Source organism: Myotis davidii, unplaced genomic scaffold (assembly GCF_000327345.1).
Source record: "Myotis davidii unplaced genomic scaffold, ASM32734v1 scaffold118, whole genome shotgun sequence".
NCBI lineage: Eukaryota > Metazoa > Chordata > Mammalia > Chiroptera > Vespertilionidae > Myotis > Myotis davidii.
Window position 1 is genome coordinate 302,519 of NW_006290441.1, and position 26,615 is coordinate 329,133.

General features: G+C 52.3%; 1 protein-coding gene across 4 annotated transcripts in view; it reads right to left on the bottom strand.

Moving 5' to 3' along the window:
- MICAL2 (microtubule associated monooxygenase, calponin and LIM domain containing 2) overlaps positions 1 to 26,615 on the bottom strand; it is a 121,936-nt gene that overhangs the window by 31,261 nt on the left and 64,060 nt on the right. For all 4 annotated transcript variants that reach the window (XM_015563707.1, XM_015563708.1, XM_015563709.1 and 1 more), the window contains exons 4-15: positions 26,291 to 26,407; positions 24,602 to 24,703; positions 22,717 to 22,872; positions 19,966 to 20,066; positions 15,174 to 15,431; positions 13,852 to 13,967; positions 12,942 to 13,068; positions 12,250 to 12,340; positions 11,074 to 11,221; positions 9,878 to 10,077; positions 9,394 to 9,500; positions 2,419 to 2,490 (exon numbers count right to left, since the gene is read on the bottom strand). In XM_015563707.1, the coding sequence (XP_015419193.1) occupies positions 2,419 to 2,490; positions 9,394 to 9,500; positions 9,878 to 10,077; positions 11,074 to 11,221; positions 12,250 to 12,340; positions 12,942 to 13,068; positions 13,852 to 13,967; positions 15,174 to 15,431; positions 19,966 to 20,066; positions 22,717 to 22,872; positions 24,602 to 24,703; positions 26,291 to 26,407 (1,595 nt within the window). The remainder of the gene's footprint in view (positions 1 to 2,418; positions 2,491 to 9,393; positions 9,501 to 9,877; positions 10,078 to 11,073; positions 11,222 to 12,249; positions 12,341 to 12,941; positions 13,069 to 13,851; positions 13,968 to 15,173; positions 15,432 to 19,965; positions 20,067 to 22,716; positions 22,873 to 24,601; positions 24,704 to 26,290; positions 26,408 to 26,615) is intronic.

The window sequence follows — 26,615 nt, forward strand, 5'->3', positions numbered from 1 at the left end:
CCTCTATTTTTGATAAACAACTGCATGGTAAACTTAGATGACTTTCCCCTGGATTTTCCCTGGGCAAGGCCTTTTATATTGTTTTATTTAAAAGAGGGCAGGTTCATCCAGCCAGTATGGCTCAGTGGTTGAGCATCAACCTATGAACCAGGAGGTCATGGTACATGACCCGGTCAGGGCACATGCCCAGGCTTTAGGCTTGGTCCCCAGTGGAGGGCTTGCAGGAGGCAGCCGATCAGTGATCCTCTCTCATCATTGATGTTTCTCTTTCTCTCCCTCTCCCTTCCTCTCTGAAATCAATAAAAATACACATATTTTTAAAATGGAGTTCCATGTAAGGCTTCTTTAGCTCATCTGCTACAAATGAAACTTGGAAAATTACCAGTGTTCACGGAATGTCCGTCTCCCCTTCCCATAGGCTCTGCTCCCACAGGCCTCAGGGTGAAAATGGCACTGGTGTGTCCAATGGGTAGTCTGCTTTCCCAGGAGACAACAAATTTCTGGGGCAGACATTCTCAGGACAATAAAGAGATTCCAGGGAAGCAGCAAGCCACAGTCCGTTGTTTTTCTAACAGACCCCTAAGAGCCACAGCCCCATGGGAACCCTTGTCTGTGTAGCCACCCTGAAGTGCTGGACAAACAACTGGAGTCACCCCCCACTTCAAAGTGGGAAGTGTGGCTGCACAGCCACCCAGCCTGGAGTGCAGAGCGGGCGAGTTCACGGGGGAGGTCACTGTTTGTACAAGGCCGATGTCACCGGGACAGTGGGTCCTGCCGACAGCACTTCCCAGACGTGAATCACCAGGGGCTCCTTCAAAAGCAGGTTTGGGCTCAGTTGGTCCCGGGTGGGCCTGAGACTCTGCATTTGTAACCAGCTGCCAGGTGATGCTGACACTGCCGGTTCTGGGCCCACACTTAGTGAGAACTGAGAAAGAATTATGGTTTGGGTTAATTTGACTTGGAAGCAAAAAACATTGGCTCAGAAAACAGCCCAGACCCACCTCAGAAGGGACAGGTGCAACCAATTTCTTTCCACACTCCACTCCTGTGCTTCCGCCAACAGAGAGAGCACAAATGGCCCCTCAAATGAGACCCGCGTGAGAGGCAGGAGCAGACTCCCACCGAGACAAAGTGCGTGCAAGGGACGCTCCTTAGGTGGAGGCCAGAGCAAACCCCAGGCACACAGGCGAGAGCCAACACCGTGACCGGGGAAACGGACATCTCTCCTCCTGTCACTGAGCCTCTGCTCCCTCCTCTCAATCATCTCCCGGTTCGCTGGCTCTGGCTCACAGCAGCGCCGAGAGATGAGGAAGCAGTTCTTGAAGGGATTCCCCCAAAGAAATCCCAGTAAGGGTTCGGACAAGGGTGATTTGAACTCAGTGGATAATACGAGTTTGAGCACATTTTAAGACATGAATGGAACTGCAGGCCTTATCAGCGCTTCCCTTCGAGCGTCCCAGAAAACGGGCTGAGCCATAGGCAGTGCCCTCTTTCCCATGGTGGGCCTGGTGGCTCTATTCATTACAAAGTTCAGCTATAGGGACCAGGGTGCTGATCCTGGTCAAGGCTTCCCCATGAAGCAAGTCACAGACATGAACACAACGTCATAAAAATACACATTTCAGATGGAAGTCTTTTCTAAGCCCTATAACTCAGGTATAATGTGTTATACAAACGACCCCACATGCATCTGTGTCATAACCGTGGCATCAGCCGTCAGGCTGGCTAGCGCTGGCCTCCCACAGTTCACTGACAGCACCTGGGCTTGCTTTGCGGGGACTGGGACGGCCTTTTCAAGTGAAGGCATATCTCAGGTCTCTTTAAAGAGCTGCCTGGGGAAGCGGAACTGATACCCTCTTTTTCTGCTGATCAATTTTTCAGTAGCAGGAGAGAGACTGGTGCCTGGTTTTGACAAAGTAGCCTGTAATGTTCTCCTGTCACCAGAAGGTGGCACTTGCGGGCACTGGGACATTGGCCTTTGAGACTCAAAGTGCAGAAAACACAAAACACAAAAGGTAGAAACAATGACTAAGAGAAAAGCCAGACAGCTGGTGCCTCTTCACTGCTCACTATTGATAGTGATTACATATTGATCAGCATAGGTGCCATAGGTCAGGCCCCGCATGTTGCATAACATCTTGCATAATCTCTAAAAATCCTGCCAGGTTTCATACATTTCAAATGTATCATTTGTATTTTACAGACGTGAGCCCCACCCTGGCTGGCTCTGCTTCTCAAGGTCACATTGCTGGTAAGTAGTGGAGCGAGGACCAGAACCCGACTGTTTTTCCACCAAGTCAAGCCTGGGACTGAGCAGCTCCAGAGAGAGGAGAACAAGGAGGGCCAGGGCGGCCGGGCCTGTGGCCACGGGCTGTCAGGCCACGGGCCTCTGTTGAAACCGACGCTGTGCACACGAACCTCGTGCAGGCTATTGAAGCCTCTCCGCCTCCGTTTGTTCATGTCGTTATTCTCCTCCGTTTGGTTGTCCACCTGCAAAGGCCAAAAGAGCACCGTGAGCTCAGGACCATCAAGGGCCTCGGATCCATTGACAGCCCTGAGCCAGCACTGAGCCTGCCACCCTGCCTGCCCAGGAGACAGACGGACATACCCCACTCTACACCCAGAGCTCCGTTCGGGTGCAGGGGATGGGTCCTTGCTCTACCTAGGGAGCCAGTTTCTGTCAGAAGGGGTGGGAATCACATCCCCAAATCCAGCTGAAACATCCCAAAACACAGACTCCCTGTGACAGGGCAGGGATCGTCCCTGCGGTGAATGTGACCTCGGTCTCAGGCAGTGGCCTCCAGGCCTGCTGAAGCCCTTCCGGTGTTGCCTATGAGACCACCTCTGGCAAGGGGCTGACGCTGGCTCACCTCAAGGGCAGGATTCTTGGGGCTCAGAGCAGCTGCCCAGGGATGTGATGGCCACTCGGACACCACCCTAGCTACCAGTGCGAGATCGTTTAATTTCAAAGGAGCACCAGACTTTGACCCCTACGGCGAGTGTACAGCCAGTGTGCCCAGGACTGTGTAATTCATCGCTTTTTGTCCCCAGCATCGTTATAGTGCCTCCTTTCACCTTCAAAACCATCCTGGTTTAGACAATAAATTACGTGGCTGCCCTACCAATAGCCTATTACAGCCTATTTCTGCTGCCTGAATCTGGACATTTACACCCAGAGAAACGCGCACTACCCGAGCCCATCACATCACCACCGCGAGGACCACCCACGGGCACCTGCTGTCAGGCTGGAGCCTCAAAGGAATGAGTGGAATTGCACAGGTTGTGCTGCTGCTATGGGCTGGGCTGGGCTGGGTGTGAGGGCTGACTTAGTTCTTCCCCTGCACACTGCAGGATGAGTCCATTCTTGACAATGAAGTTAAACCTACCTCTCTACCACAGTCTCTAGCTGGGGCCTTCTCCAAATGGCCAGCCCCCCCGAGGACCATGGAATCACCCCACAACTATGTCTTCCTCCTACAGGGAGCCTCCTTGCCCTCAGGGGGCCCTCCACAGCAGGCCCCAATCAAATCCCGGCCTTGGTTCCACTTGGGATGCAGCAGCCAGGGCGGCTGGCCCCTCTCTCCCCTCCAACCGAGGGGTACCACCCCATCAGCCCTACACATCCTAAACTGGCCCAATCACAAGAGGATTCTTTTACCTCCCAGTTGTTCTGGAACAACACTAATACTTTCGGTTGTTATTACAATAGATGCCAATATACCACACAATAGCAACAGCACTAATACTACCACTGGAGTCCCTAGCACGGTCTGCTGTGTGCTCACTGGCTTCCAACAGAAAGCACCTGCTTCCCGAGTTCTTACACTCCCCCGACCCCTGACCCCTCCCCGTATTTACCAGGACCTTGAATATTTCGAGATCAACCAGAGCTTAGTCATTAATATTTGTTTAAAAATTTGACCCAGGCATCAAAAAAACAAAAACAGAAAACAAAACCCCCGACAGATCAAAGGGCCCGGCCATCCCTCCCACATTCTCCTCAGCTCCCAGTAACTCATTATTCTGTGACTGGGAATTATTTCAGGCCCAACGCTTGGGCAAACACCAAGAGAAACAGATGACCTATTTGCAACAGCGTTGGGTCTTAGAGGCACAGGCTGTCTGGCCCGAGCTCCGCAGCCCGTGAAGGCCTCGCTGGCCCGGGGCTGCAGCCTGTGGAAGCACAAGATGTCCTGCCCACCCGGCAGGAACACGCGGTGCAGCATCTTCGGGTTTTCTATTGTTTCTTGTTTGTTTGTTTGTTTGTTTCCACCTTAAATGAAGACTTGGCTTTTCCCTCAAAGAACAACACATGTTATTCTCTCTTCTGCATTCAACAGCCGTGGGTGTGACTGTTCCAACAACCAGAGCCTGTCTAGGTCCAAGGCCAGGCTTAGCCGCAGGCCCACAGAAAGCACCTCCAGGGGAAGTGTGTGCAGTAGCAGCCACAGCTCCTCTGCTTCAGCCTGAGCCACGGGACAGCAAACCGTGGTCTGTGCAGAGCGGTGAGCGGTGAAGAGCTAGGTTAAAACTAAACGGTGGAGAAAACGCAAACCTAGATATTTATGTATTTTTTTCTTATCTGTATATCTCTATTTGGGAGCTAAAGTTGCCCCAGCACCCCCATCTCCTTGGGCTCTATTTTATTCTACAAAGAATTGGGTTGCAAGGAGAAAGAAAATACTTATTGTGCCAGTCAGACAGAACGTGAGAATAAACCAGTAACTCGCTTTCTTTTCCTATTAATATTTTTCATCCCTTTCACTTGAACATTTTTTTTTTGAACATCATGATTGTCCTAGTGACTTGTAAGATTCTGCACACCAAAAATCATTTATTAAACTAATTGGTATCTCCACTAAAAAAAAAAAAATTAGGCATATATCTCCCAATCTGATCATTTATTTGATCAGCACAAAATCACACTGTTCCCATATTGCCTGACTTAATGTGAATTTAGCCCAAAGTAAACAAGCTTTGTATTTAGTTAGTTAGTATAACCTAATTGTGGAGAAATTAAGATCTGGGCCCCAGGAAGAGAGACTGGCCATTGCAGGCAAACGACCTGGTTGAGAAGGGTCGTTGCCATGAGATTTAGAAAGGTGGCCAGTGACACTGCCAAGAGAGTCTGTTCTTCTTCAAAGGCAGGGTAGAAAGGAAACATGGGTTCGAGTTCTGACATGAATTACTTCCTGGCTGTTTGACTTTAGAGGAATTACCTAACCTCTCTGACTTCAGTTTCCTCACTATAGGATATTACACTGTCATAACTGGTGTAAGGATCAATAAAGTCATTTATGCAAAACATTTCTTACAACATGAAGTGCTGTGTGTTAGACGCTGTCACTGAGGTTAATGCTAGTTAGCAGACATTAGAATTCTAGTTCTGACTTTGACATCCACCACCTACATGGCTTTGCAATTTAACCTCCCTACATCCAAGTTTCCGCATCTCGCTAGGATGAGGACACATTCCCCGCCTCCCTTAGAAGGCGACACGAGGAGCAAATGCAATACACAGGAAACTGTTCCCGATGCTCTAAGTGCTGCATCGCCCATGATTGCAGTACCGACCCCACGGTTCAATCTAGCTAGCGTCACTCATCTGTTCAGAAGACGAGCATCTTCACTTAATCAGTACTTGCAAAGGGCATGGCCTGTCACTTACGGAGCCCCTTCCATGTGCCAACGACTGTGTCAGGCCTGCAGCACGCATTTGTTGACGGTGTCTTCACAGCAATGCAATGCTCGTTATTATGACCATCTTGCAGACAAGCCCAGGAACTTCCCGAGAGGTTTAAGCACGTGAATCCCCAGCAGACCTAAAGCCGTGTCTGCCTGGCCTCAACGTGCACTGCCATGCTGCAAACCAGCTCAGAACCTCCGGCTGTGGGTGCACAGAGGGCAGGAGAGGTCAGCCTGAAAACCACAGGTGCTGGGGAAGGGGGGGGCGGTTGAATGGGGGGGCGGGCAGCATCGGGACCTGGTCCTCTGGACTCTCCCGAACCTTCTTCAATCTCTCAACTGAGAACTACTAGGCAGTTCTCCGGGAGCTTTGGCTGCTGGGTGGGTGGTTCGGGAGAGGAGTTGGGGAAGGAGAGTGAGAGGAACTGCAGAAGCCCCTCTAGAAGGCGAGCTCCCCTGGTCAGGGTCCTGCTTGTCTAGTTCACTGCTCTACCCCAGCTCCAAGGGGAGAACTCAACATAAACTAGGCATCAGTAAAGGTGTGTTGAATAGATGGAAGGAGGAAGCACATTTAAAAAAATTTTTTTTGTTAATCCTCACCAGAGGACATTGACTCTTTAGAAAGAGTGGAAGGAAGGGGGAGGGGGGGAGACAGAGAGAAACGTTGATGTGAGACAGACACATCAATTGGTTGCCTCCCACATTTACCCCAAACAGGGCCAGGGATTAAGCCTGCAACTGAGGAATGTGCCCTTGACTGGAATCGAACCTGCGGCTCTTCAGTCTTCGGGCCAACGCTCTAACCACTGAGTAAAACCAGCCAGGGCAGGAAGCACTTTCTTCCCTAGCAACCCCTGGCTCTTTGCAGAGTATTTGTGCAGAAGACTCATGGAGAGGAGTGCTGGGAGGCTGACTCAGGCCCCCCGCAGGTCATGTGCACGCCACTCTACCGGGGACCAGTGCTGGAGGAGGACCTGGGTCCGAATCAGCCAGCTGAGCAGGATCTGCATCCCAGGGCCACTAACTCGGCTTCTGGGATGGCCTTTTCATGGACAAGTGACAGCCTCTGTGCTGTGCTGTCCTCCAAGGAGTGGGCTCAGAATGGGGAAAAGATCAGGCCCTCTGCGTGCATATGTCACATGTGACGCATGTAATGGCTGAAGTGGCCGTCAGTGCAGGCATTACCCACATGTGGCAGGCCTAGGAGAGCGAGGACTGAGACCACATATGTTCAGGTGTCAACTGTGGTGTGTGGTGACAAGAGCCCTGGAGTCCCCCGGAACTGTCGCTTGCCCTGAGGCTTTCAATGCTTACGGGATGAGAGGCAGATCTGCAGAAGCAGACCCCGGGGGTAGTAAGAGGAAAAGAGAATCTCAGGCTCCTCTTCCCACAGGCCTGGATCTGCTCGGTCCTCAGAGCTCATCGAGCAGCCCCATAGCTCCCACTCACCGAGGGACCACCTCGTGGCGGGTGGACAGAAAGTTACTCCTTCTAAATGTCCACAAGGTCCTCGGGGAGGAAAAGTCTTATTTTGCCTAAGGTTGGTCCGTCTTGCTGGGATTGTGACATTAGCAGATTTGGGGATGAGAAAAAAAATGTAACACCAACAGTGGAAACTGGAGGGAGAGAGGCTTTTAAGACTGGCTCAACAGAGAAACAATGAACTCTCTTCAGATTAGATGCCACGTTGTGAATGTGCGTGAGCTGTTGCGTTCTCATATCTCAGCGCTCCTCTGGCAGCTGGAGAAGGGTGGGGAGGGGCCTTACTAACTTGCTCTCCCATGGGCAGCCCACGGCACATGCTGGAGGAGCCCAGCCATGGTTCACACCTGCTCCCCTGCATTTCCTAGCAGAGCCAGCAGAACATGGAGCGAGGGCCCAGCAGCCGTCAGGGGCCTGGCTGGCCTCGCTGACTGCTGACTTTTGACCATTCCCACCTCCTGGCCAGGCCCTTTCCATTCAGTCACTCTGTAAACAGAGGTGTGGTGAGTGAAGGTTTAAGCTCCAATCCAGCCCCTTCTGCTGTTTCAGTTGTGGGCTATGTGGTGGGAGAAACCGGTGAACGGAGAAAGGTGGTGAACGCTTGGCCCAGAGGGCTGGTGGAAAGGCTGCGTTGGCTGCCTGGATGGGGCAGCCCAGAGTGGGGTCCTTGGGCTTCAGAGGAAACAGGATTGGCCTGGCGGGAGCACGCCTATGGCTGGTATCCAGAGGACAGCTTTCACTCACGGGACCTGGTGGCGATGCAGCCCTCACACTGAGCTTCTGAATGGGGCGCCATGGGGTGCAGAGCAGACAGAGCTCTGCTGAAAACCCTGGCAGACCTGCGCACCTTCCTCCCCAGCCCTCACTTGGCTCACCCACCCCTCCCAGTAGACAGGGCGTGGGGGAGCGCTGAGTACCCTATGCAGCTAGTAGCCCAACAACTGCTTGCGACATTCCAGGGAGCGCAGGTCTCAGTGGAAAAAGTGACCACTGTTCCAGCAGCTGAGAGAAAGGAGGGAGGCCACACCCTGGGTGGAGGGGAGGCAGGACATGGCATGACTGTCAGCAACTGCGAGAGGCTGAGACAGGCAGAGGCCTGCACCCTCTGCCATGCGAGGCTCCCCGTGCGCTGAGAGCCAGGGTGAGCCCTGGGCCAGGACTTGCCACCTAACACCTCTGGGCCACCCTTTTCAAAATCTGTGCAATGAGCACAATAAGCAAGACGACTTGTATTATCCCTTCCCCAGAGATGCCATCACTCAGATACAATTATTTCTCATTAGGCCCATCATTCCCAAACCGGGTACCAAGGCACCCTGTGGCACCACAGTCAACTCGTAGAAGAGCCACGGGGTATTTAGATTTTCTAGGGAAGCATGGTGAAGTCTGCTGTAGACCTTGCAAAACGCCCTTATAACATATTTGAACTTAACTACTGAATAAATGGAACTTCTTTAGATCGAGGGGCACCGTGAAACAAGTACTGAGACAGGCAGGGTGCTGTAGGTCAGGGAAACTCGGGAACCTCTTTGTTGGGCGCTGAGCTCTTCAAAGGCAAGGAGCCTATTGTAGTCATTTCAGTCCATGTCCTCCCCTCGTCAAAAACTAACCAAAAGTTCAGCCCTAATGTTGGCATACTGTAGGGCCCAACGGACATTTGTTGAATGAATAATTTTAAAAAAATGAATAGAACAGGATGTGTAACTGTAGCATCACCGCCCTGCCACTCAATGGCCCCTGTGTTTCTGATCGAAATAAACTGCTCAACAAAGTGAGAAGCTGCCTCTCCTCCCCACCGAGGAGGCCACACTGATCCACCCGGAACTTCCTGTAACCCAGTGGTTCTCAACCTTCTGGCCCTTTAAATACAGTTCCTCATGTTGTGACCCAACCATAAAATTATTTCCGTTGCTACTTCATAACTGTAATGTTGCTACTGTTATGAATCGTAATGTAAATATCTGATACGCAGGATGGTCTTAGCCGACCCCTGTCATTCGACCACCAAAGGGGTCGCGACCCACAGGTTGAGAACCACTACTGTAACTGCTTCTAAGTCAGCGAAGTGCCGGGGGAACTTCCCAAACACTCAGTTACTAAACTGAGTTTTACTCATGTCTCCTGTGCGATTTATCAGCAGACACAGACCAAGAGCAGGACATTCTCCAACCCCCAGCCCCATCCATGTGCAAAAAGCAGTTAAAGGAAAGCCAAGCCTCGACTTACTCGTGGAGTCCTCTTCCTGGGAAACGTGAGGTTGAGATAGTTGTGAGGAAGGGATGATTTGGCCACGCCCAAGTCATCATTTTCTCCGTAGTTTTTGCCCCAAGAGTCTGTTAGGAAGTAAAAGTATGGCTGAGATTTGGGTCCTGCCACAGCTACCCACGGGTTTAAAGGTGTCACTGCTATAAGGTCCCTCCAAAATAATTTTCTCCCCCCAACTAAAGCTGTGAATGGCCTGGGCAGGGAGCTGTGCAGCCCCACCAGAGACCACCAATGCCGGGGGCAGACCCTGGCGTCATGCATCACCTACACACAGACCCACTTACACACACAAGTCTGGGTGTGGGGGACCCACCCCTGTTTAGCCTTAAGGGAAGGCATGGGTCAGCCCAGAACAGAAGACACCAGGGTGAAGAGCAGCCAGAGACGGCCCAGGGCAGAGCTGGCTCAAGGGCAGAGCGAAGCGTGGTCCAAAGCAGGTGCTTACCCACAGGCCTCAGCGGGGTGCCCCGGAAGAGCTCATAGAACTTGGACAGGTACATGACCATGCTGAGCTTGTCGGGCTCCTGCGCTGACGCCATCTCTTTGCCCGTGGTCACTGGGGGGATGCCAAACTCTCGCTCGGCCACGTCAAACGCCAGCTGGTTGTTCTCCACGGCGTCATCTTCATTCAGAGAGTCAAAGTTGCTGGAGAATCAAAACGAGGTGAAACTCAGGGAGAGGAGGCAGAGGTGGGGGGAGTGAAGGAGCGGTGACCCGAGCCCTGGTCCTGAATCACACCCCAACCAGCTCCCCAGGAGCCTCAGCCACAAGAAGCTAACACTGTCCAGACCTGGGCCACGAGAACGTCACGGCTGTCAGAAGATAGTGTACGCCACTTTGGGAAACGCATGAGCTACTTTGCCTTTAGAGAGTTCCCTTATGTTTGTTTTCTTTTCGCTATGAAACTAGCATGGGCCTCTTGTCAAAAAAGAACCAAGTGATTTGTAACCTGTAAAGTGATAAGTGAGAGTCACCCCCTTCTCAAGGCAACCTCGCGTCCTAAAGGTACCAATTGATAACACCTTGGCAGGTTTCCTTTCAGCCCTTTGGATGCCTTTGCTCGTGGGCGTGAGGTTACACCGCACACAGTGATTTAAACACAACCTCAATCAATGCATTGTGTTTTCAACATCACGAGGCACTCACATAATTCCATCTCCCTAATGACCCTAACACGTTTCCCAACTTATAAATGCAGAAACAAACTCAGAGAAGGCACGCGCCTTGCCCAATGGTACACAGCTAGTCAATTAGGGTCTCAGCTCTAATTATTTGGGCTGTAAACTATCACATTTCCCCCCAGATTTAGGTCTTGCCCATCATTCCTGCCTAAGGGTAGAGCTCCATGGTGGGAATGCTCAACTTTCCCACGTGTGGGAATGGAGGGGCGGGAGCCGGGTAACCACTGAGCCTGAGTCACATATTAGGAACACAGATCAAAGGAGTTGTGGGCAGATTCATCAGTGCAAAGGGGAAACAAAACAAGCTTAAGGAAAAACTCAAATCAAAAATATGCAAGGAGAAATTTTGAACCAAGTTCTGAAGATTCTGCCTCTAGCAGAACAGTCCTGGTTCCCCTCGTCTCCAGGGTCCCCGTGGGCAGTGAGGAGCTTGGCAGGCCCAGGCGGGCCCCAGACTCACATCAGCTCAGGCCGGAAGCGGTGGATGATGGCACACAGGGCCAGGCCACTCCGCCAGGACGTGGTCAGGTCGGTGACGTTGACGTGCTGGTAGCCCTCGGTCTGCTGCTGGCACCAGGTTAAGAGCTTGCTGGGCCGGATGTCTGACTCTGCAGTAACGGGAGACAGATGGTGAGGTGCTCTGGGGAAATCTCAGGGACCCCTGGGGGCCGCTCTCTGACTGCCACCATGGCTGGGAACATGGGGAATAGCACCAAGGCAAGGGGCCCTGTGGAGAGCATGGCGGGAGGGCAGGCTGCTGGGGCAGGAAGCATGCTCTCCTACAGCAGGTCCCCAAGACCCTCTGGAACACAGAGGCAGGATGATGCGGACTCGGCCAGCATCTCGTCCAGTGGGGAAGACAGACACGGATGCGGGTGACAATGACGCGGTGCTGTAATCATGGAGAAGCAGGGTGCCGGGGAGCATGTGAGCGGGGTTGCCCGGCGTCTGCCACGGCCGGGACTCGCCACAGAGAGGCACAAAGAGGGTACATGTGAGCTGCTTCTTAAAAAGTGTCTAGCAATTCATCAGACAGAAGAAGGCGCTGCAGCAAGACAGAAAGGACTGCGCCGCGGAAAGACCAGGAAAACCCATCCCCGTGTGTAACATGGCTGATGACGGGCAGCAGCAGCGGGGCACGTGGTGCTGGAGGGAAGGGGGGTGGCTGGTAAGGCCGAGTGAGTCCAAAAGCAGGGAGGACACCAGGTCTGGGTGGGTGACCCGAGGCCAGAGGGGCCTTTAAGCAGTACGGTGACCTGAGCAAAGCCTGATGGGTACTGGGAGTTATTCCTGTATCATCCCTTCCCCCCAGCACTGTGCCAGGCCCTAGACGACAAGAAAAGAATGGAGCACATGGACCCTGTTGTCCAGCTGGGGACAGACCTCAGGCTGGAAATGAAGGGAGAAGAAGAGCAGGTCCCAGGGAAGTAATTCCACAGTTCACTGTGCCACGCGTGCAGCACATACGAATGCCTTGATAGTGGTTATAACGTAGGGCATCACTGTCCCGGTGTCACAGAAGGGGAAACTGAAGAGCAGAGGGGAGGAGCCTGGCAAGGTCACCCAGGTCCTCTGTGCCCCCGGGCAGCCTCCTCCCTGCAAAGCCCCTCCCAGGGGACCCGGGAGGGCGGCTTACCCCGCCTGGAGAGGCCCACGGATCTCCTCATGGAGCCCAGCCTCTTGAGGGGGGAGTGGTGCAGCTCCTTAGTGATGTACAAATGCTTCACCTACAAGCAAAAGAGAACACGCAGCTGCCCACCAGTCTTCCCCCACATCCAGTCTCAGGGCCTGGGCACCTGACCTTCTCGACTTAGTATCTATCGGCCACTCCTTTCCTCTCCTGCTGGACCCCCAGTGAGGGGACACAGGCCACCTGAGACACAGAGCAACGGGCCGCAATCATCTACCCAGATGTGGAAGCACTCAAGTGTAAATATAGGTCACGGCTAACTTTTAAAATGCACGCCACTCCTGGAGCTATTAACTGAGAGGCAATGGGAGAGAATAAGAGGACTCTAGGATGATGCTGAAAAGGACTCAAATTCACCAAGTAGACTGAGGGAGGTATGCTTAGCAACATGGTGTGCATGGTGACAAACGGGTGTAAATATATGTACAAATGTGGTCGTCCATTTACATGTGTTCTACTTCTCTCCTGTGGGCCACAGAGGGGCTGACTCTGCGTTATTCTTGTGACTCCCCGAGAGTCACCGTAGGGCCCAGAGGCTTGGTGGCCTTGGTCCCAGGGATGTGCCGAGATGTCAGGTGACCCCTCCCTCCCACCGCTCAGTGCAGGGGGCCCCAACGAGATCCCCGGGAAGGACTCACCTGATGGGGCCGCACACAGTGGGAGTTGAGGTTTGGGTACCGTGTGCCCGGGTCCAGCGTGTACTGCTCAAAGTTCTTGTTGATGTTCTCTGGGGTCGTTTGAGGTAACAGCCGGTAAAGACTTTCTCTGGAGGGAGGCAGGGCACGGGGTCGGGATTGCTCTTGAAGCCTGAGGCTTTGGTCACCACCCCCACCCTCTCCGGCTCTCAAGGGCTTCTTAGACGTGTTTGTATAACCCTTCCCTGCAAAGCCTGACCCGCGTGGTTCTTGAGACCTGCAAAGTGGCGGAGGTTCAAGGGGTGCAGAGGAAGCAGGAAGGAGCCCGGGAGGTGGGAAAGCTGGCACCTCCCCCAGGCAGAGCTGGCAGCACAGGGACCTGTGGTTTTGTTATAACCGCCACTCAGCCACACGGCCTCTGGGGCCTATCCCCCATGACCACAGGCCACCACACCTAAGACCAGCCAAGGCCGGTCCCCACCCACCAGTCCTTACTGCTCCCAGGCCACCAGCTGTCACAGCCACGTGGCCAACAGCAGGGGTCTGGGAGGAAGCCCAGGCCCTCCTGGGGGATCAGAGAACCAGCCCCCAACAAGGTGGGGCACTCAGCGCTCTCATGGAAACTTCCCCAAACCTCTTCTGGGTCCCAGGCAACTGAGCAGTGCTGGAACCCCAACTTCAGGGCTACCCCGGATGAAAATTTCTCCTTGGCATTGAGGACCTATGGTCCTGGCCCCAGAGAAAGTCACTGAAGGAGGTAGATCATGATGGAGAATGTGTCCTTGGGGACCCCGATGATCAAGCTACATGTGGGAAGGCAGATGGGAGAGGACCGAGGCTTCATCCAGGTGCCACCTAGCAGCCAGCTGTGCTCCCTTCGTGCCCCAGCCGGGAGCCCGGCCCACACACTCACCTCTCAGCCAGCAGCTCCAGCGGAGGAGCGCCCTGGTCCCAGCTCTTCACCATCCAGGCCGTGTCAAAGGCCGCCAGGAAGCCGCGGGCACAGCCTGTGCCCATGGGCCAAAAGGGCTGCAAAGAAAAATGGAAATTTAGGGTGATTCTAACAACTCCCAGCCTGCTCTCCAGTTCCATCCAGCACTCTCCCATTGCCAGGCCCAGGCGAGGCTCTGGGGGTGCAGGTGTAGAGGGTGTGTGGGGCGGGGGGAGGGAGAGGTGACTAGACAGCCACTAAGATTCACCACAAATACAAATATCTGCAACCCAAGCCCTAGGTAAAGGGGCCTAGGACACAGGAACAGCAAAACCGCTTTGGGGCTCAAAAAAGGCAGAGGCAAACTCCCACGCTGGGGGAGGGAAATGGGAAATGTTTCATAGAAGATGCATTTATGCTGACTGAAAGGATGCATAGGATTCAGATTTAATCCATTCAGGAGCAGCGGGGATGGGGGGAGATAGCGGGCAAAGTCTCGGTGGCTGGAAATGGCAGAGCCTGACGGGCGAAGGGTCCGTGTGGTGTGGGTTCAGCGGTGATTATGGAGCAGAGTAATCACTGAGGAGAAACTGAGAAGTGGGTGAGGGGTGAGGTGCTGAGTGCTTAACCAAGGAGCTTAGGTTGTAGTCCACACACCATGGTGAGGAACGGGTGAGTCATCGAACTCCCTTCTAATCAGACTGTCCCTCGCACACCCACAGCCCAGTTGGGAATTTGATGCTCACCTTGGGTTAAATACATAAACACATTTTGGGCAGTGGTTCCCTTACGGATGAAAACAGAGCCCTTCTGAAAGCATTTATGTAACCTGAGGATCCTAGTGTTCGCGGATTTTCTGGGAAGCCTTCTGAGCAGGGAGGTCATGGACAGAACCTGGACTTTGGGCCCACATGCCTCTCTTGCATCCTACATGACCTCAATGTTGCAAGGCCACAAAGACACACCCACATGAAGAAGGGATCTTGGCCCAGCTGAGGGGCCACGTGCTCTGAGAAGGATGCCCTGAAGTCCAGACAGGCCCCCTGAGTTTGTACTTCAGCAAAGAGGCCAGCCCAGAAGCACTCCGAGAAGGAGAAGAAAGCTCTCTAGCTGATACAAACACATGGGCTCCCCTGGATTTAGTGGCAGGGCTGGCTCTGAGGCCACGCTGGGCTTGGTGGAGTCCTGCCGACCGGCCGAGGGCCTGCCCTCCCCGGCTGTGTGACAGCAGAGGCTGCCGGGCAAACATAAACGGGGGATCTCTCTTCAGGCAGGAGTGAGGGGGCCCCCCATGCCGGCGGTACCTCAAGCAAGCTGTCGCCCACCAGGGCCACGAGCAGCTGGTGGGACTGCCGCTCGCGCACCAGGGCCGCGTTCTCCGAGGCGTACATGCAGGTGAAGTCGAACATCGCCACATCGGGCTGCTCATAGTGGTTCATGGCGAAGTCCAAGGACGGCAGCTGGTAGTTGGTGGCGAAGTCCGCAGCCTCGCGGGCGTAGGAGAGCAGGTGGTCCTGGTTCACGTTCTCTGCGCACAGCAGCATCTCCGTGTCGATGTAGTCCTGCGGGGAGAACGGGAGCACAGTGCGGCCGCCTGCCCCTCCTAGGGCCAGGCCTGGCACCCCCTCCCTCGCAGAAGGACTTGGAAGGGGTCTGCACAGGGAGACTAGTCCAAGCAGACAAAGAAAATCAGGGCCAAGGGAAGAAAGAGGAACCAAATCGGCCAGCTGTGAGGGTTAACAGAGTTGTGATTAAGCATCCAAGGCAAAAGGGAAATGAGACATATCACAGTTCTCCCCTTATCAGAAAGAAAACAGCACTGAAATTCCTCGGGGAGGTAATTTTTTCCTGGCACGAAGTTCCAAAAGAACAGTCTCACGTAGGGGTTCCAACAGAGAACACGGTGTCGTAATGGACACTGTACGTACTAATGGTCTTGCAGCAAACACAGCAGCATCTTTCATATGGCTGATTCTCCTGATAACTTCAGTGCAATTAGAAGAGAGAAGAGTGAGTATACAATGAACTAAGCTAAGCTGATGTGTCCAGATGTGCTGTGTTTAGTGGTCAAACAAGACCAGAAAAGAAATGGGTGTTTGCCATCACTCAGAGTTGCTCTCCAAAATTCATTCCCTTTTTTCTCAACAGGCTGAAGGCTGCTCAGGGCCCTGCTCTCACAGTCTTAGCTGCTATACGTCCTGCCAGCGGGTGGAGAATCTGAGCCTATAGGACCAGGATACCCATTCTGGAGGGACCTGCAGGACAGCTGTCTCCCAAGTCTAATCTGCTCATCCTGTGGCTAAAGAAACTAAAAGACCATCTTTCCCAAAAGATGACACAGAAGGTGCACATCCCTGGGGGAGGGGGGCAGGGACTAGTGTGTATAAGACCGACACAGGCCTTGGGTTATTGAAAGCAACAGTAAGTCCCACTTCTGCTGTGTACCGACGGAGTAAATGTGGGTAAGTTAGTAAACTCTTCTGACTTTCCATTTTCTTACTTGTAAAATGGGGATAACAAACTCAGCTCACAGAGCCGTGTGAGGACTGAATGAGACCGTGTGGAACCCCCAGCCTGATGCGGGCGCGAGGGAAGGGCTCAGCGAGTGGGAATTCCTTTCCTTAGTAACCATGACACAGAATGCAGCCTGTAGGGAGTGCAGCCTGGACCCACCCAAGGCACCAGCAAGAGCTTTTACAAAGAAGGCACAGTCTCATCTACAAACAGAGTGACCTACAGGGCTCATTCTCCCCAAAGCCACGCCTTCAAATACCTTGTCCCGGGAATTCTACTATTTTCACACTCACACCACGTCCCCCCAGTTGGCCTTGGCCCAAGAGCGCTTTGTTAGGTCACGGTGTCCAGGCTGGAGCGCCAGCTATTTGATTTCCCTTCTCAGACCTGTTCCTACACTTACATGGTCACTTCCTTCCCTTGCAGGAGTGGAGAGGAGACAGGGAAACATCAACAAACAGGTCTCAGAAAGCCCCCTCTTCAAGGCATGCTGCAAGCACCTGGGGTGGACCGGGCAACGGGTGGGTGTGACAACGTGCAATGTCTGGGCCAATGCCTCAAGCAGGAGGGCGGGACCTGGCAAAGGACGGACCCCCAGGAGGCACTGGGATGACAGCCCCCTGGCCCGGGGCTGCTGGGAGGAGCCAGAGGCCTTGCAGGGCAGGAGATCGTAGGTGAGTGAGTGGATGGCAGAGGAGAACTTTAGGGAGGGGGTAAAAACAAGGGACAAGAAAGAAAAAAGTGGGACTGAGGCTCTGGGTAAAGTGGGCAGGCACGGGGAAGTAGTTCTAAATTCCGATAAAAGCAGGGGGATGAAATTGGGCCCCATTTTCCACAGGCCTAGGGAACTGAAGCGAGGCTGAGTGCTAGACAGACAGGTGGGGCAGCAGAGGGAAGCAGCAAAAATGAGCAAAGGTGGGAAATACAAATGGAAGAATGGTCACCCCAAATGGTGAGCTAGAAAGAGGCTGGAGGCCAGAAGAGGAGGCCGGGCAAGGCCTGTCCAGTGCTTCAAATGAGGGTGGACTCAGGCTCGGAAGACCAGCTGTGATGGGCATCCACCTCGCACACCTGGCCACCATGCTCCCATCATGGTGAGACCAAGCACACTGCATCCGGGAATCCTCGCCTGTGTGTGGGAGGGCCAGCAGAGGCAGGGTCCCGGGGGTGGGCCCCACCCTGTGGGGGAGAGCCAGGTGGGCACAGCTGGAAGCCAGGAGGCATGGTTTCTCGAGGAGAAACGTTCCTCTCCCTTCAGTAGCCAAAGAAAGCAGCCCAGAGATGAGCAGGAAGAGAGGGGGAAGCAGGTCAATCAGACATTCAGTGAGCCTGTTCACAGAAACTCCTGTGTGCCTGTGGGAGGATGCTGACCCATGTGGGGAGAGGGACGCAGGGAGGACTTGCCATTCCTTCAGGAGCAAGAGATGAACGTTAATTCAAGTGGCTCAGGACACAAGGTTTGGCTCCCAGCTTATGCAAATACTGTAGAGCTTAGCTAGACCCTGGAGACTGGGGCCAGCATTCCTGAACCGAATGGGTGTCCAGTTCTCCCATGTCCAGCCAATTTCTAGGTAAGAGTCCATGTCTTATACCTACAGGCCCCTCAGCACAGCTCAGAAGATGCTCCCAGAGTCTCTGAGGGTAGGAAAGGCCTGGGTGAGCACAAGCACGGGCTTGGGTCTGCTCCCAGCTCCTCCATAGTTACGATATGTGGGACCAGAGTGAGCCACGATGGAGAGCCTGAGATGGGAGGTAGAGGGGCTCAGACACCAAGGAATTGAGTCGCCATGAACAACATGCCGTGGCCTGGAATAGTGCCCTGGGTGACCTGAGGGAAGCTTGGCGTCCAGAGGCTGGAGTGCTCAGCCAGGGACCCAGGAAACCCACGTCACACTTTGCCTAACGCCCCAGGGATGGGCTGACAAAGGCACCCACTCCCCTAAAGGTACCCACTGCACCTGCACCCCTGGCCCAAATAGTCCTTCACTATATGACACAGGCATCCCGACAGAGGGGGCAACTTTGGGAGCAGAGGAAAGAAGGGGAGACCGCCTTGCCTCCCCCTAGGGCAGCAGGGGGCACCCCATGTTGAGCCATTGCTCCCACCAGAGGTGCTCAGCTGACTTCATTCAACCCCCGCCCTCATTCACACCTCCCTTTCAGCAACTTCATTCTCATCCAACCCTGAGCAATGTGACCTCCTGCCCTGCAAGGCCCCCTGGCTCCTCCCAGCAGCTGGGCCAGGGGGACTGTCATCCCAGTGCCTCCTGGGGGTCTGTCCCTTTGCCAGGTCCCCACCCTCCTGCTTGGGGCATTGGCCCAGGGGAGGGCTGGGTTATGAGTGCCATCTGGCCGCTGCCAGCTTGGGCTGGCGAGAAGATAGGGACATTCTTCTCTGACAAGCGGCAGTGAATGGTCACCATACTGCTCGGCTGCAGGCCTGCGCGGAGAGCAGGCTGACCCTGGACTGAGATACTTATCTCGAGGCTGTGGCAGGAGCAGCAGGATCAGGGGCTCAGGAGAGATTGAACACCTGACCAAAGCCCCGTCTAGCCCAGGGACCACCACTCCATGCTCCTTCCTGCCAGCCCTGCCCTCTGTTTAGGCAGGAAAACATGGAAGCGGGAAGCAGATGCCAGGAAGCCAGCAGGACAAAAAAGCAGGTGCCGACGCGGGCAGAGAAGGTGTGGAGGGAACCTGCAATCCACTGCGTGCTATGCACGGTGCCAGGTGCTCTGCACACATCTTTAAAGGTGCTCTTCCAAACCACCCTTTCAGACAGAAACTATTACTCCTCCGCACACGAGGAGACTGAGGTCCAGAAAGGTTAGGCAGCCTAGTCGCTGCCCTGAGTTAACAGGTGGCAGAGCCAAGACTCAACTCAATGTTTTAATCCTTATCTGCAGAGTGAGGATATTTTTCCCATTGATTTTAGAGAGAGTGGAAGGGAGGAGGGTGAGAGAGAAACATCAATGTGAGAGAGACACATCGACTGGTTGCCTCCCACATGAGGGCAGGGATTGAACCTGCAGTCAGGTATGTGCCCTTAACCGGGAATCGAACTGGCGACCCTCCAGTATGCAGGCAGACACTCTAACCACTTAACCTCACCAGGCAGGGCTCAACGTTTTTACTACAAGAGCTTTTCCCCTTCATGACAAGGAGGCTACAGCATGAAATTCACAGTGAAAGTATCTCCGTGTCACACTTGGACAAGAAGCCCCCATCTGCCTCCAATGACTGTGCCCTCCCAGAAAAGAGGGCAGGGCTGAAGGAGATGTGGGGGAGAAGAAGACTCAGGTGATCTCTCGGGAGCAAAGACCCACACCAACACCTGGGTTAAGGACTCAGCCCCCCTGACATACTCCCCCGCCCCCGTCCCAGTTCTCTGCTGAAACGCCTCTGCATGCATCGGTGTGGGCTGTTCGCGCAACACCAAGGAGAAGGAAAGTTGTGGTGGGGGTCCCTCCCCCTCCCCCCTTGTTCAGTTCCTGGCAGGACCATGGCCGCTCCTACACTGGCTGATGCTGCCAGCCCAGGCGCAAAGGGAAAGGCAGGACGTAACAGCCCAGAGAGACGTACGTTGATGATGACCCCTTTGTCGAGCAGGCTCTGCTTCTTGGCGGTCATGACAAAATAGTGGGTGCAGTCCTTGTAGTAAACAATGTTCTCCAGATCGATCCCTGAAAAGAGAAGCGAGTGTGGGCTCAGTCCCGCGTGCTCGGTGCCCAGTGTGCCAGGAGCTCCATGTTGCCTGCGTATTTATTTACCTGCTGCCTATTCACACTAGATACATTTTAAAGACATGGCAAGTGCCAAAATTTACCCAAGCGAACACAGCTACGTGAGGTTTCCACCATTTCCTGGCTCTGTGTGAAAACCAGGTGCCCAGCAGGAGCAACTCAGGTGAGAGGGCCGTGTTGCATCTTTTTTTCACTTTCCACCCATTGCATAGATGCTTTATAGAAGTGGTTCTCAACCTTCTGGCCCTTTAAATACAGTTCCTCATGTTGTGACCCAACCATAAAATTATTTTCGTTGCTACTTCATAACTGTAATGTTGCTACTGTTATGAATCGTCATGTAAATATCTGATATGCAGGATGGTCTTAGGCGACCCCTGTGAAAGGGTTATTTGACTGCCAAAGGGGTCGCGACCCACAGGTTGAGAACCGCTGCTTTATAGACTAGGTTTCTGCGTTTAAGACAAATGAGAGGATAGCTTAGCTCAGTGCTTCTCAAAGTGGGGACCCCAGCCAGGAGCCTCCGAGAACGTATTAGAAACGCCAATGACCAGGGCACCTCCCGGCCTGCAGAATCAGAAGCCCTGTGGGCGGCTGGATTCACCTTTGAGAAGCACTGGCGTGGCTTCCTCCAAGGGGCAGAGGGGAGCAGACGCATGGCAATTATCTGCAGTTGACACAGAGGCGTGCTGGGTAACCATAGGAACCCCGTTATTACTGCTAAATAGGAAACAGCCGTGAAGGCAGAGGGCCCCTGGAGAATCAGAGGAAACAGCGCTATCAGCGTGCGAGGGGCAGAGATGTGAAACAATGGCCAAAGGTGACGACCACAGCAGAGTTTAAAGGAAGCTCATTCAGACCTGAGGAAAAACACATCCCATGTCCTGTCAGAATTCATAGCTGGTGGTTTATTTAAGTATTTATTTTCCTGGGTTTTGAGGGGAAGGGAGGGTTGGAGAATTCTTAAATCATTCAAAGGGACATAATCTGCGGGAAGGAAATCCTTTTTTTTTTTTTTTTAAATAAAATAATGCAACCGTGCTGAACTTCAGAGGGTCATGCAGTGGGCACACATCACGGGGGCCAGGGGAGGCCGAGTCTGGCTCAGTAACAAATTCCATTCCTAGAAAACTAGCTTCCCAAAACAACCCCGCAGAAGCAGTGTTAGCTGTGACAGTGAGTCACCGAAAGGTCTAAATCAGAAGTCAGCAGGCTTCTTCTGTGAAGAGCCAGAGAGTAAACACTGTGGGCCTTGTGGGCCCTCCAGTCTGTGCCCAGCCCCTCCTGGTGGAGTAGCACCTGCAACGAGGTAACCACATGGGGTGGGGCGGCTGGGTTCCCATAGACCTTTATTTTTAGACATTGAAACTTGAATTTCATATAACTTTCAATTTTTCTCAAAATAGTTTCCCTTTGATTTTTCTTCAGCCATTGAAAGATATTTAAATGATGCTTTGCTCAAAGGCAAGACAGAAACATGTGGCCAGCCAGCTTGCCATCCCATGGAGTAAACAATTAAGCAATGACAATACATCCACTGAATGAGCTATTCTGCCAAAGCTGACCATCAGGAGGACCAGGCGGCCACAGGGACAGTATTTAACATGTGAGGCTGAATGAGAAAAGCAGAATAACAAAGAGTATTGGCACTATCAGGGGAGCTAGGTCCATGGAAAAGGTAGGGATGCAGGTGAAAAGTCACTGAGAAGAAGCATTGCAAATGAGGAGCATCCTGGGCCAGGGGGTGCTGGGTGTGGATGATTTACTAGTATTTTTAGTGTAAAGATTTACCATTGTCGTCATACTCCCTTTTCAAGGAGAGAGAGATCTTTAACTTAGGTCAATAAGGAAAAAAAATCTGGAAATGTCTTAATTGGGGGCAGGTGTTTTGTGCCTCACTTCCCCCCCCCCTTACAGACCACCTGCGGCATCATTTGTTTACTGAGTCTCCCTTGATGCTCCAAGAGTGGGTTTGGTTTGGCCCACTTCTCTGTCTCACACCCTTGAACACCGTCTGGCACCTCGTAGGCATTCAATACATATTTGTCAAGTAAATAAACGAATACATTCCTCAAGGACCTGGCTGAGTGTGCAGCTCCCTAAGCATCCCTGGATCCCTGGGAGGAAGGGCAGCTGGCACACTGCACAAAAGCACCTGGGCTTCTGCAGGGACCACCCCCAGGTGACTGGCTCCCCACTCAGAGCGCTCCCTGAATCTCACGCTGATCTCCGCACAGCACGACCGGGCTGCATTAGAAGGGGCAACGCGGGGTCCCTCCCTGGACAGGAGCTGCGTCGGGTGGGGATCGTGTCAGCCTTGGCTTTATATCCCACAATATTGAATCCCAGGACATAATGGGCATTCCGTAAATGTTTCCTGAGTAAATAAGTAGGTATCTATAGTCACATACAACATCTAGAACTTTCCCTCAAGAATCCCTCTTGTCCTGGAAGGAATCCTGCCCGTTATTAAGGAGAAATCCCTGCTTCCACTCAATTGGAGTGAGTATCCCAGTCCCCAGAGCTGGGGAAGGCAGCAGCTCCTCGGGGAAGTGACAGTGCCTGGTTTGGAGAAAGGTGACAGTCTCACCTGTTTCTTCCTTAAGGTCCTGGAAGAACTTCTGATTGAAGATGAAGGCCACGCCACTGATCTCCTCCACCTTGGCCTCGGCGGTGCTGTTTCTGTTTATGAAGTTGGCGGTGATTGCGATAGCCAACTTCCCACGGAACTCTTTTCTCCTGAAGCCTGCGGAGGGAAAGGGAAGGAGTGGGTCTTTCTTCTGGACTTGGTGTGAAAGCTGGAGAAGATGACTGAGAAAGCTGCTCTCTGACGTCCATCGGTCAGCGAAACTCACGGTCCCAGCAGACTCGCTGGACAGGACCTTTGTCTTCAGCCAGCTGTGGGAACACCCCCACATCCCCTCACCACATCATCAAGCCTCATGCTGATTCCCAAACTTCTCTGTCAAAAATCCCTTTGACTAAAACTCTTGGGTTTCTACTGTATACCTACTCCTTTGAGTCATTCTTCATTGGAACTTTGTCAAAAATGCTCAGAAATAGCCATGTTTCTCTAGTCTAATATTTCTTAGTGGGGGTGATTTTGCCCCCCGCCCCAGAGGGCATTTGGCAAAGTGTTGAGACATTTCTGGTTCCACAACTGGGGGTACCACTTGGTGTCAAGTGGGTAGAGGCCAGGGATGTTGCTAAGCGTCCTACAATGCCTTGGGGACACCCATGATGAAGAATTATCTGCCCAAAAGGTTAATAGTGCTGATTCAGAGACTCTGCTCTGGCCTACCTTCTTGGTCCCAAGTTGCTCAAATGGCTCGTCCTCCCCAACCCACCCTTCATGTTCACGAAATGCCAAACTACACACAAGCTGAGCATGGATCCCGAATTTTCAAATATTCAAACTGAGTTTCCTCACACCATCATAAACTCTAACAGCACAATATCCAGGTTGGCAGCTTAAAAATTCTTTGTCAGATACTGGTTATTGATTGCAGGGGAACAGGTATGAGGTGGAGAGAGAGGAACCGCACTGTTCCCACAGCAGGTGGGAAGAGCCTCAGCAGGCCAACTTCACATCCTGAATTCTCTTGGATGAGCCCTATGTCGGGGAGTGTGTTCCATCCTCAGAGAAGGTGCCCCCGCAGTCAGACATCTGCTGTCTGCTATCTGCAGCCCTCGAGCAGGGCAAGCTCGAAAAGCAGACCTGTGCTCGTCAAAGAGATGCCACATGGGATGATTCACCCACAAACCCTGGTCTCAAACCAGTACAGTTAGTGCCAGTGAGTACAACCTGCGCACCAATTAGTCTTGGGGCCGGGGTGGAGGTGGCTGGAGGCATTTCCTGGCAGTGCGGCTCCTCTCTCAACCTAACCAGGTCCTAACCCAAGAAACCATGTGCTCCCAAGTTTACAGCTCAGAGAAGCAGTTTTGCACCCTGACAGTTTGGGCAAAACTCGTCTTCCTGCCCAGCACTGAATGTGCTTAAAGGTCATGAGAATAGCAGGGCTCCTCCTCTGGAGTATTACCCTCAACAGCAAACTGATGCCATTAATGATATACAAATGCTTTTCTGAGATGAAGTAAGTGGGAAAGTGTTTAGCACCACGGCTTGAATTCTGGCAGGTGCTCAATAAAGGGGGGCTGATTTTTTTCTTTTAATTTTCATGGCATTTAAGCTTCACAAAGCATTTGTACATAGGAGTCCTTCCCCAGCTCTTATAACGATGCTCTAATGGGGTTTGATTTTCCACATTTTACAGTTGGAAAAACCAAGGTTCAGAGAGAATTAAATGGCTGCTATCTAGACACTCACCTCAGGCATGACAGGGTGGTCTGCCCTTCTATCAAGACCCCCTCCAACTTTGGCACCTGTCACCTCGCCCCTTCTTCTCCACCCCCTTCTGGATACACCCCCTCCCACTTGTCTCCCCATCCCTGGTGCCAAAAAGAGGAGTCTTCACCTTCCAGTGTGTTCCTGCGGCCATCGGCACCGATGATGACATCGAACTCGAACTCCGACAGGGAGTGGTCGGCAGGGAGAAATTCTGCCCGCCAGCCAATTTCTACCAGGACAGAAAAAGGAGATGAGTTGGCACAGAGAGTAGCAGGAAGAGAGAGTGATTATACCCCCTCTGCGTTGGCCATGAGAAAGGGACAATGCCACCTGGTGTAGGCGCCCCAGACAGGGCCTCCAGAGGAAAGACCCTGCGCTGTCCAGATTCACACTGAAATCTGGAGTCCCTCTGGCTTTAGTGTCAGTTCAGTCCAAGATGAGGTTAACCAGCAGCGCCAACTGCATGCCTGGTTTTACTGGTTTCTATAGGTAAAGGCTGGGAGTCTATCCTCAATGATTCTCAAACCAGTCTCACTTGGACCTTATATTTTTCAACAGATTCTCCCATGTTCTCTTCGTAGTCCCCAGGTTCCTCAAGGCCCTTCCATTGTGAAAGAGACCCAAAAGGATGTGCAGGGTGTAATGAAACCAGTCTGACTTCCTACTTCATTATGCTCAAAACGTTCCATTGTGCAGCACACAGTCTTCTATGAAACCATATTCAAGTGAATCCTTGATGGCTACTCATAATCAGAATTTAATATCCATGGGAGGTCTGGGGAAGATGAACAGCACATGGGTCTCAGAGTTTAATGGATGCCCAGCGACAAAAGCCAAATAACACCTCCCCTAAGTTCTCAATATTCCGGCTAAGACAGGAGAAGTCAGAGTTGTAGCCGTGTGTGAAACTGTGAGGTTTCTGACACGATCTGGCTCAGAACTGAAAGCCCTGCCCAGGCAGAAGAAGATTTTGATAATAAGGACGATGCAAAGGCGTCATGAACAAACCCTCTGATCATAGTGTACATGCAGCATCAGAATTTACATACACATCCTAAAAAAGGAGGGGTTGCTAAATAAGACATAACTACAATGGGTGAATTTTATGATTTGTAAATTATACTTCAATAAAGCTTAAAAATAATCTGCCCTAACCAGTTTGGCTCAGTGGATAGAGCGTCGGCCTGAGGACTGAAGGGTCCCAGGTTCGATTCTGGTCAAGGGCATGTGTCTTGGTTGCGGGCACATCCCCAGTTGGAGGTGTGCAGGAGGCAGCTGATCGATGTTTCTAACTGTCTATCCCTCTCCCTTCCTCTCTGTAAAAAGTCAATAAAATATATATATATTTTTAAAAAGCTTAAAAATATTATAACCAAATAATATTTTGAACATGTATTTCATACTTGCTCTAGAAACTTCACATTCTTTACTGGACTTTAATACTACCATGCAGGGACATCAAGTATATCCTCATATCTGTGTGTACACAAACAGCTTGAAGAGCATGTGAATGAACTTGATCAGACAACCAAATCTGTCTTCTAGCCTACTCCTGATTGGACTTCCTTTGTCAAAGTGGCACCTCCTAGTGGCAGGATAATCAAATTACAGGTTTAGTGGCTTAATACTATATCCCCTGTGAGCTGAAGAGCAAACCTAAAGTGATAGCAATGGTCAAAAAAGGTAAAATAGCCACTGATGAAATTATGTCAAACAGCTCCAAGTAAGAATAACTGTCAAATTATTGAGAGCTGCAAATGTAATTTCCATTTTGCAATGTCTCATTTCCAGACAGAAGAGGAAAGGTATACTGTACTATGGTTTTCTTGATCTTCGGGAGGCTCCAGAACCTTCACAAACTCCACATTCACATGGATTTCAACTCCCAAGATCAGGGCCACCTTGAATAGGATGAGCTGTAACTGACGAATACCTGTTAGAAAGGAAGGGAAAGGGAGATGAGCTGTAGGAGCAATGCCTGGATGCCTCTTGTATATAGAACATTATATAATCACTGCTCAGTGATCTCTGAGTATAGCAATGTATCAGTAATGATCATTACTGGGCGCTAATTATGTGTCAAGTACTCTGTGTCTTCTCATTTAACCCTTACAGTGCCCCTTCGGGATAATTATTCTCAT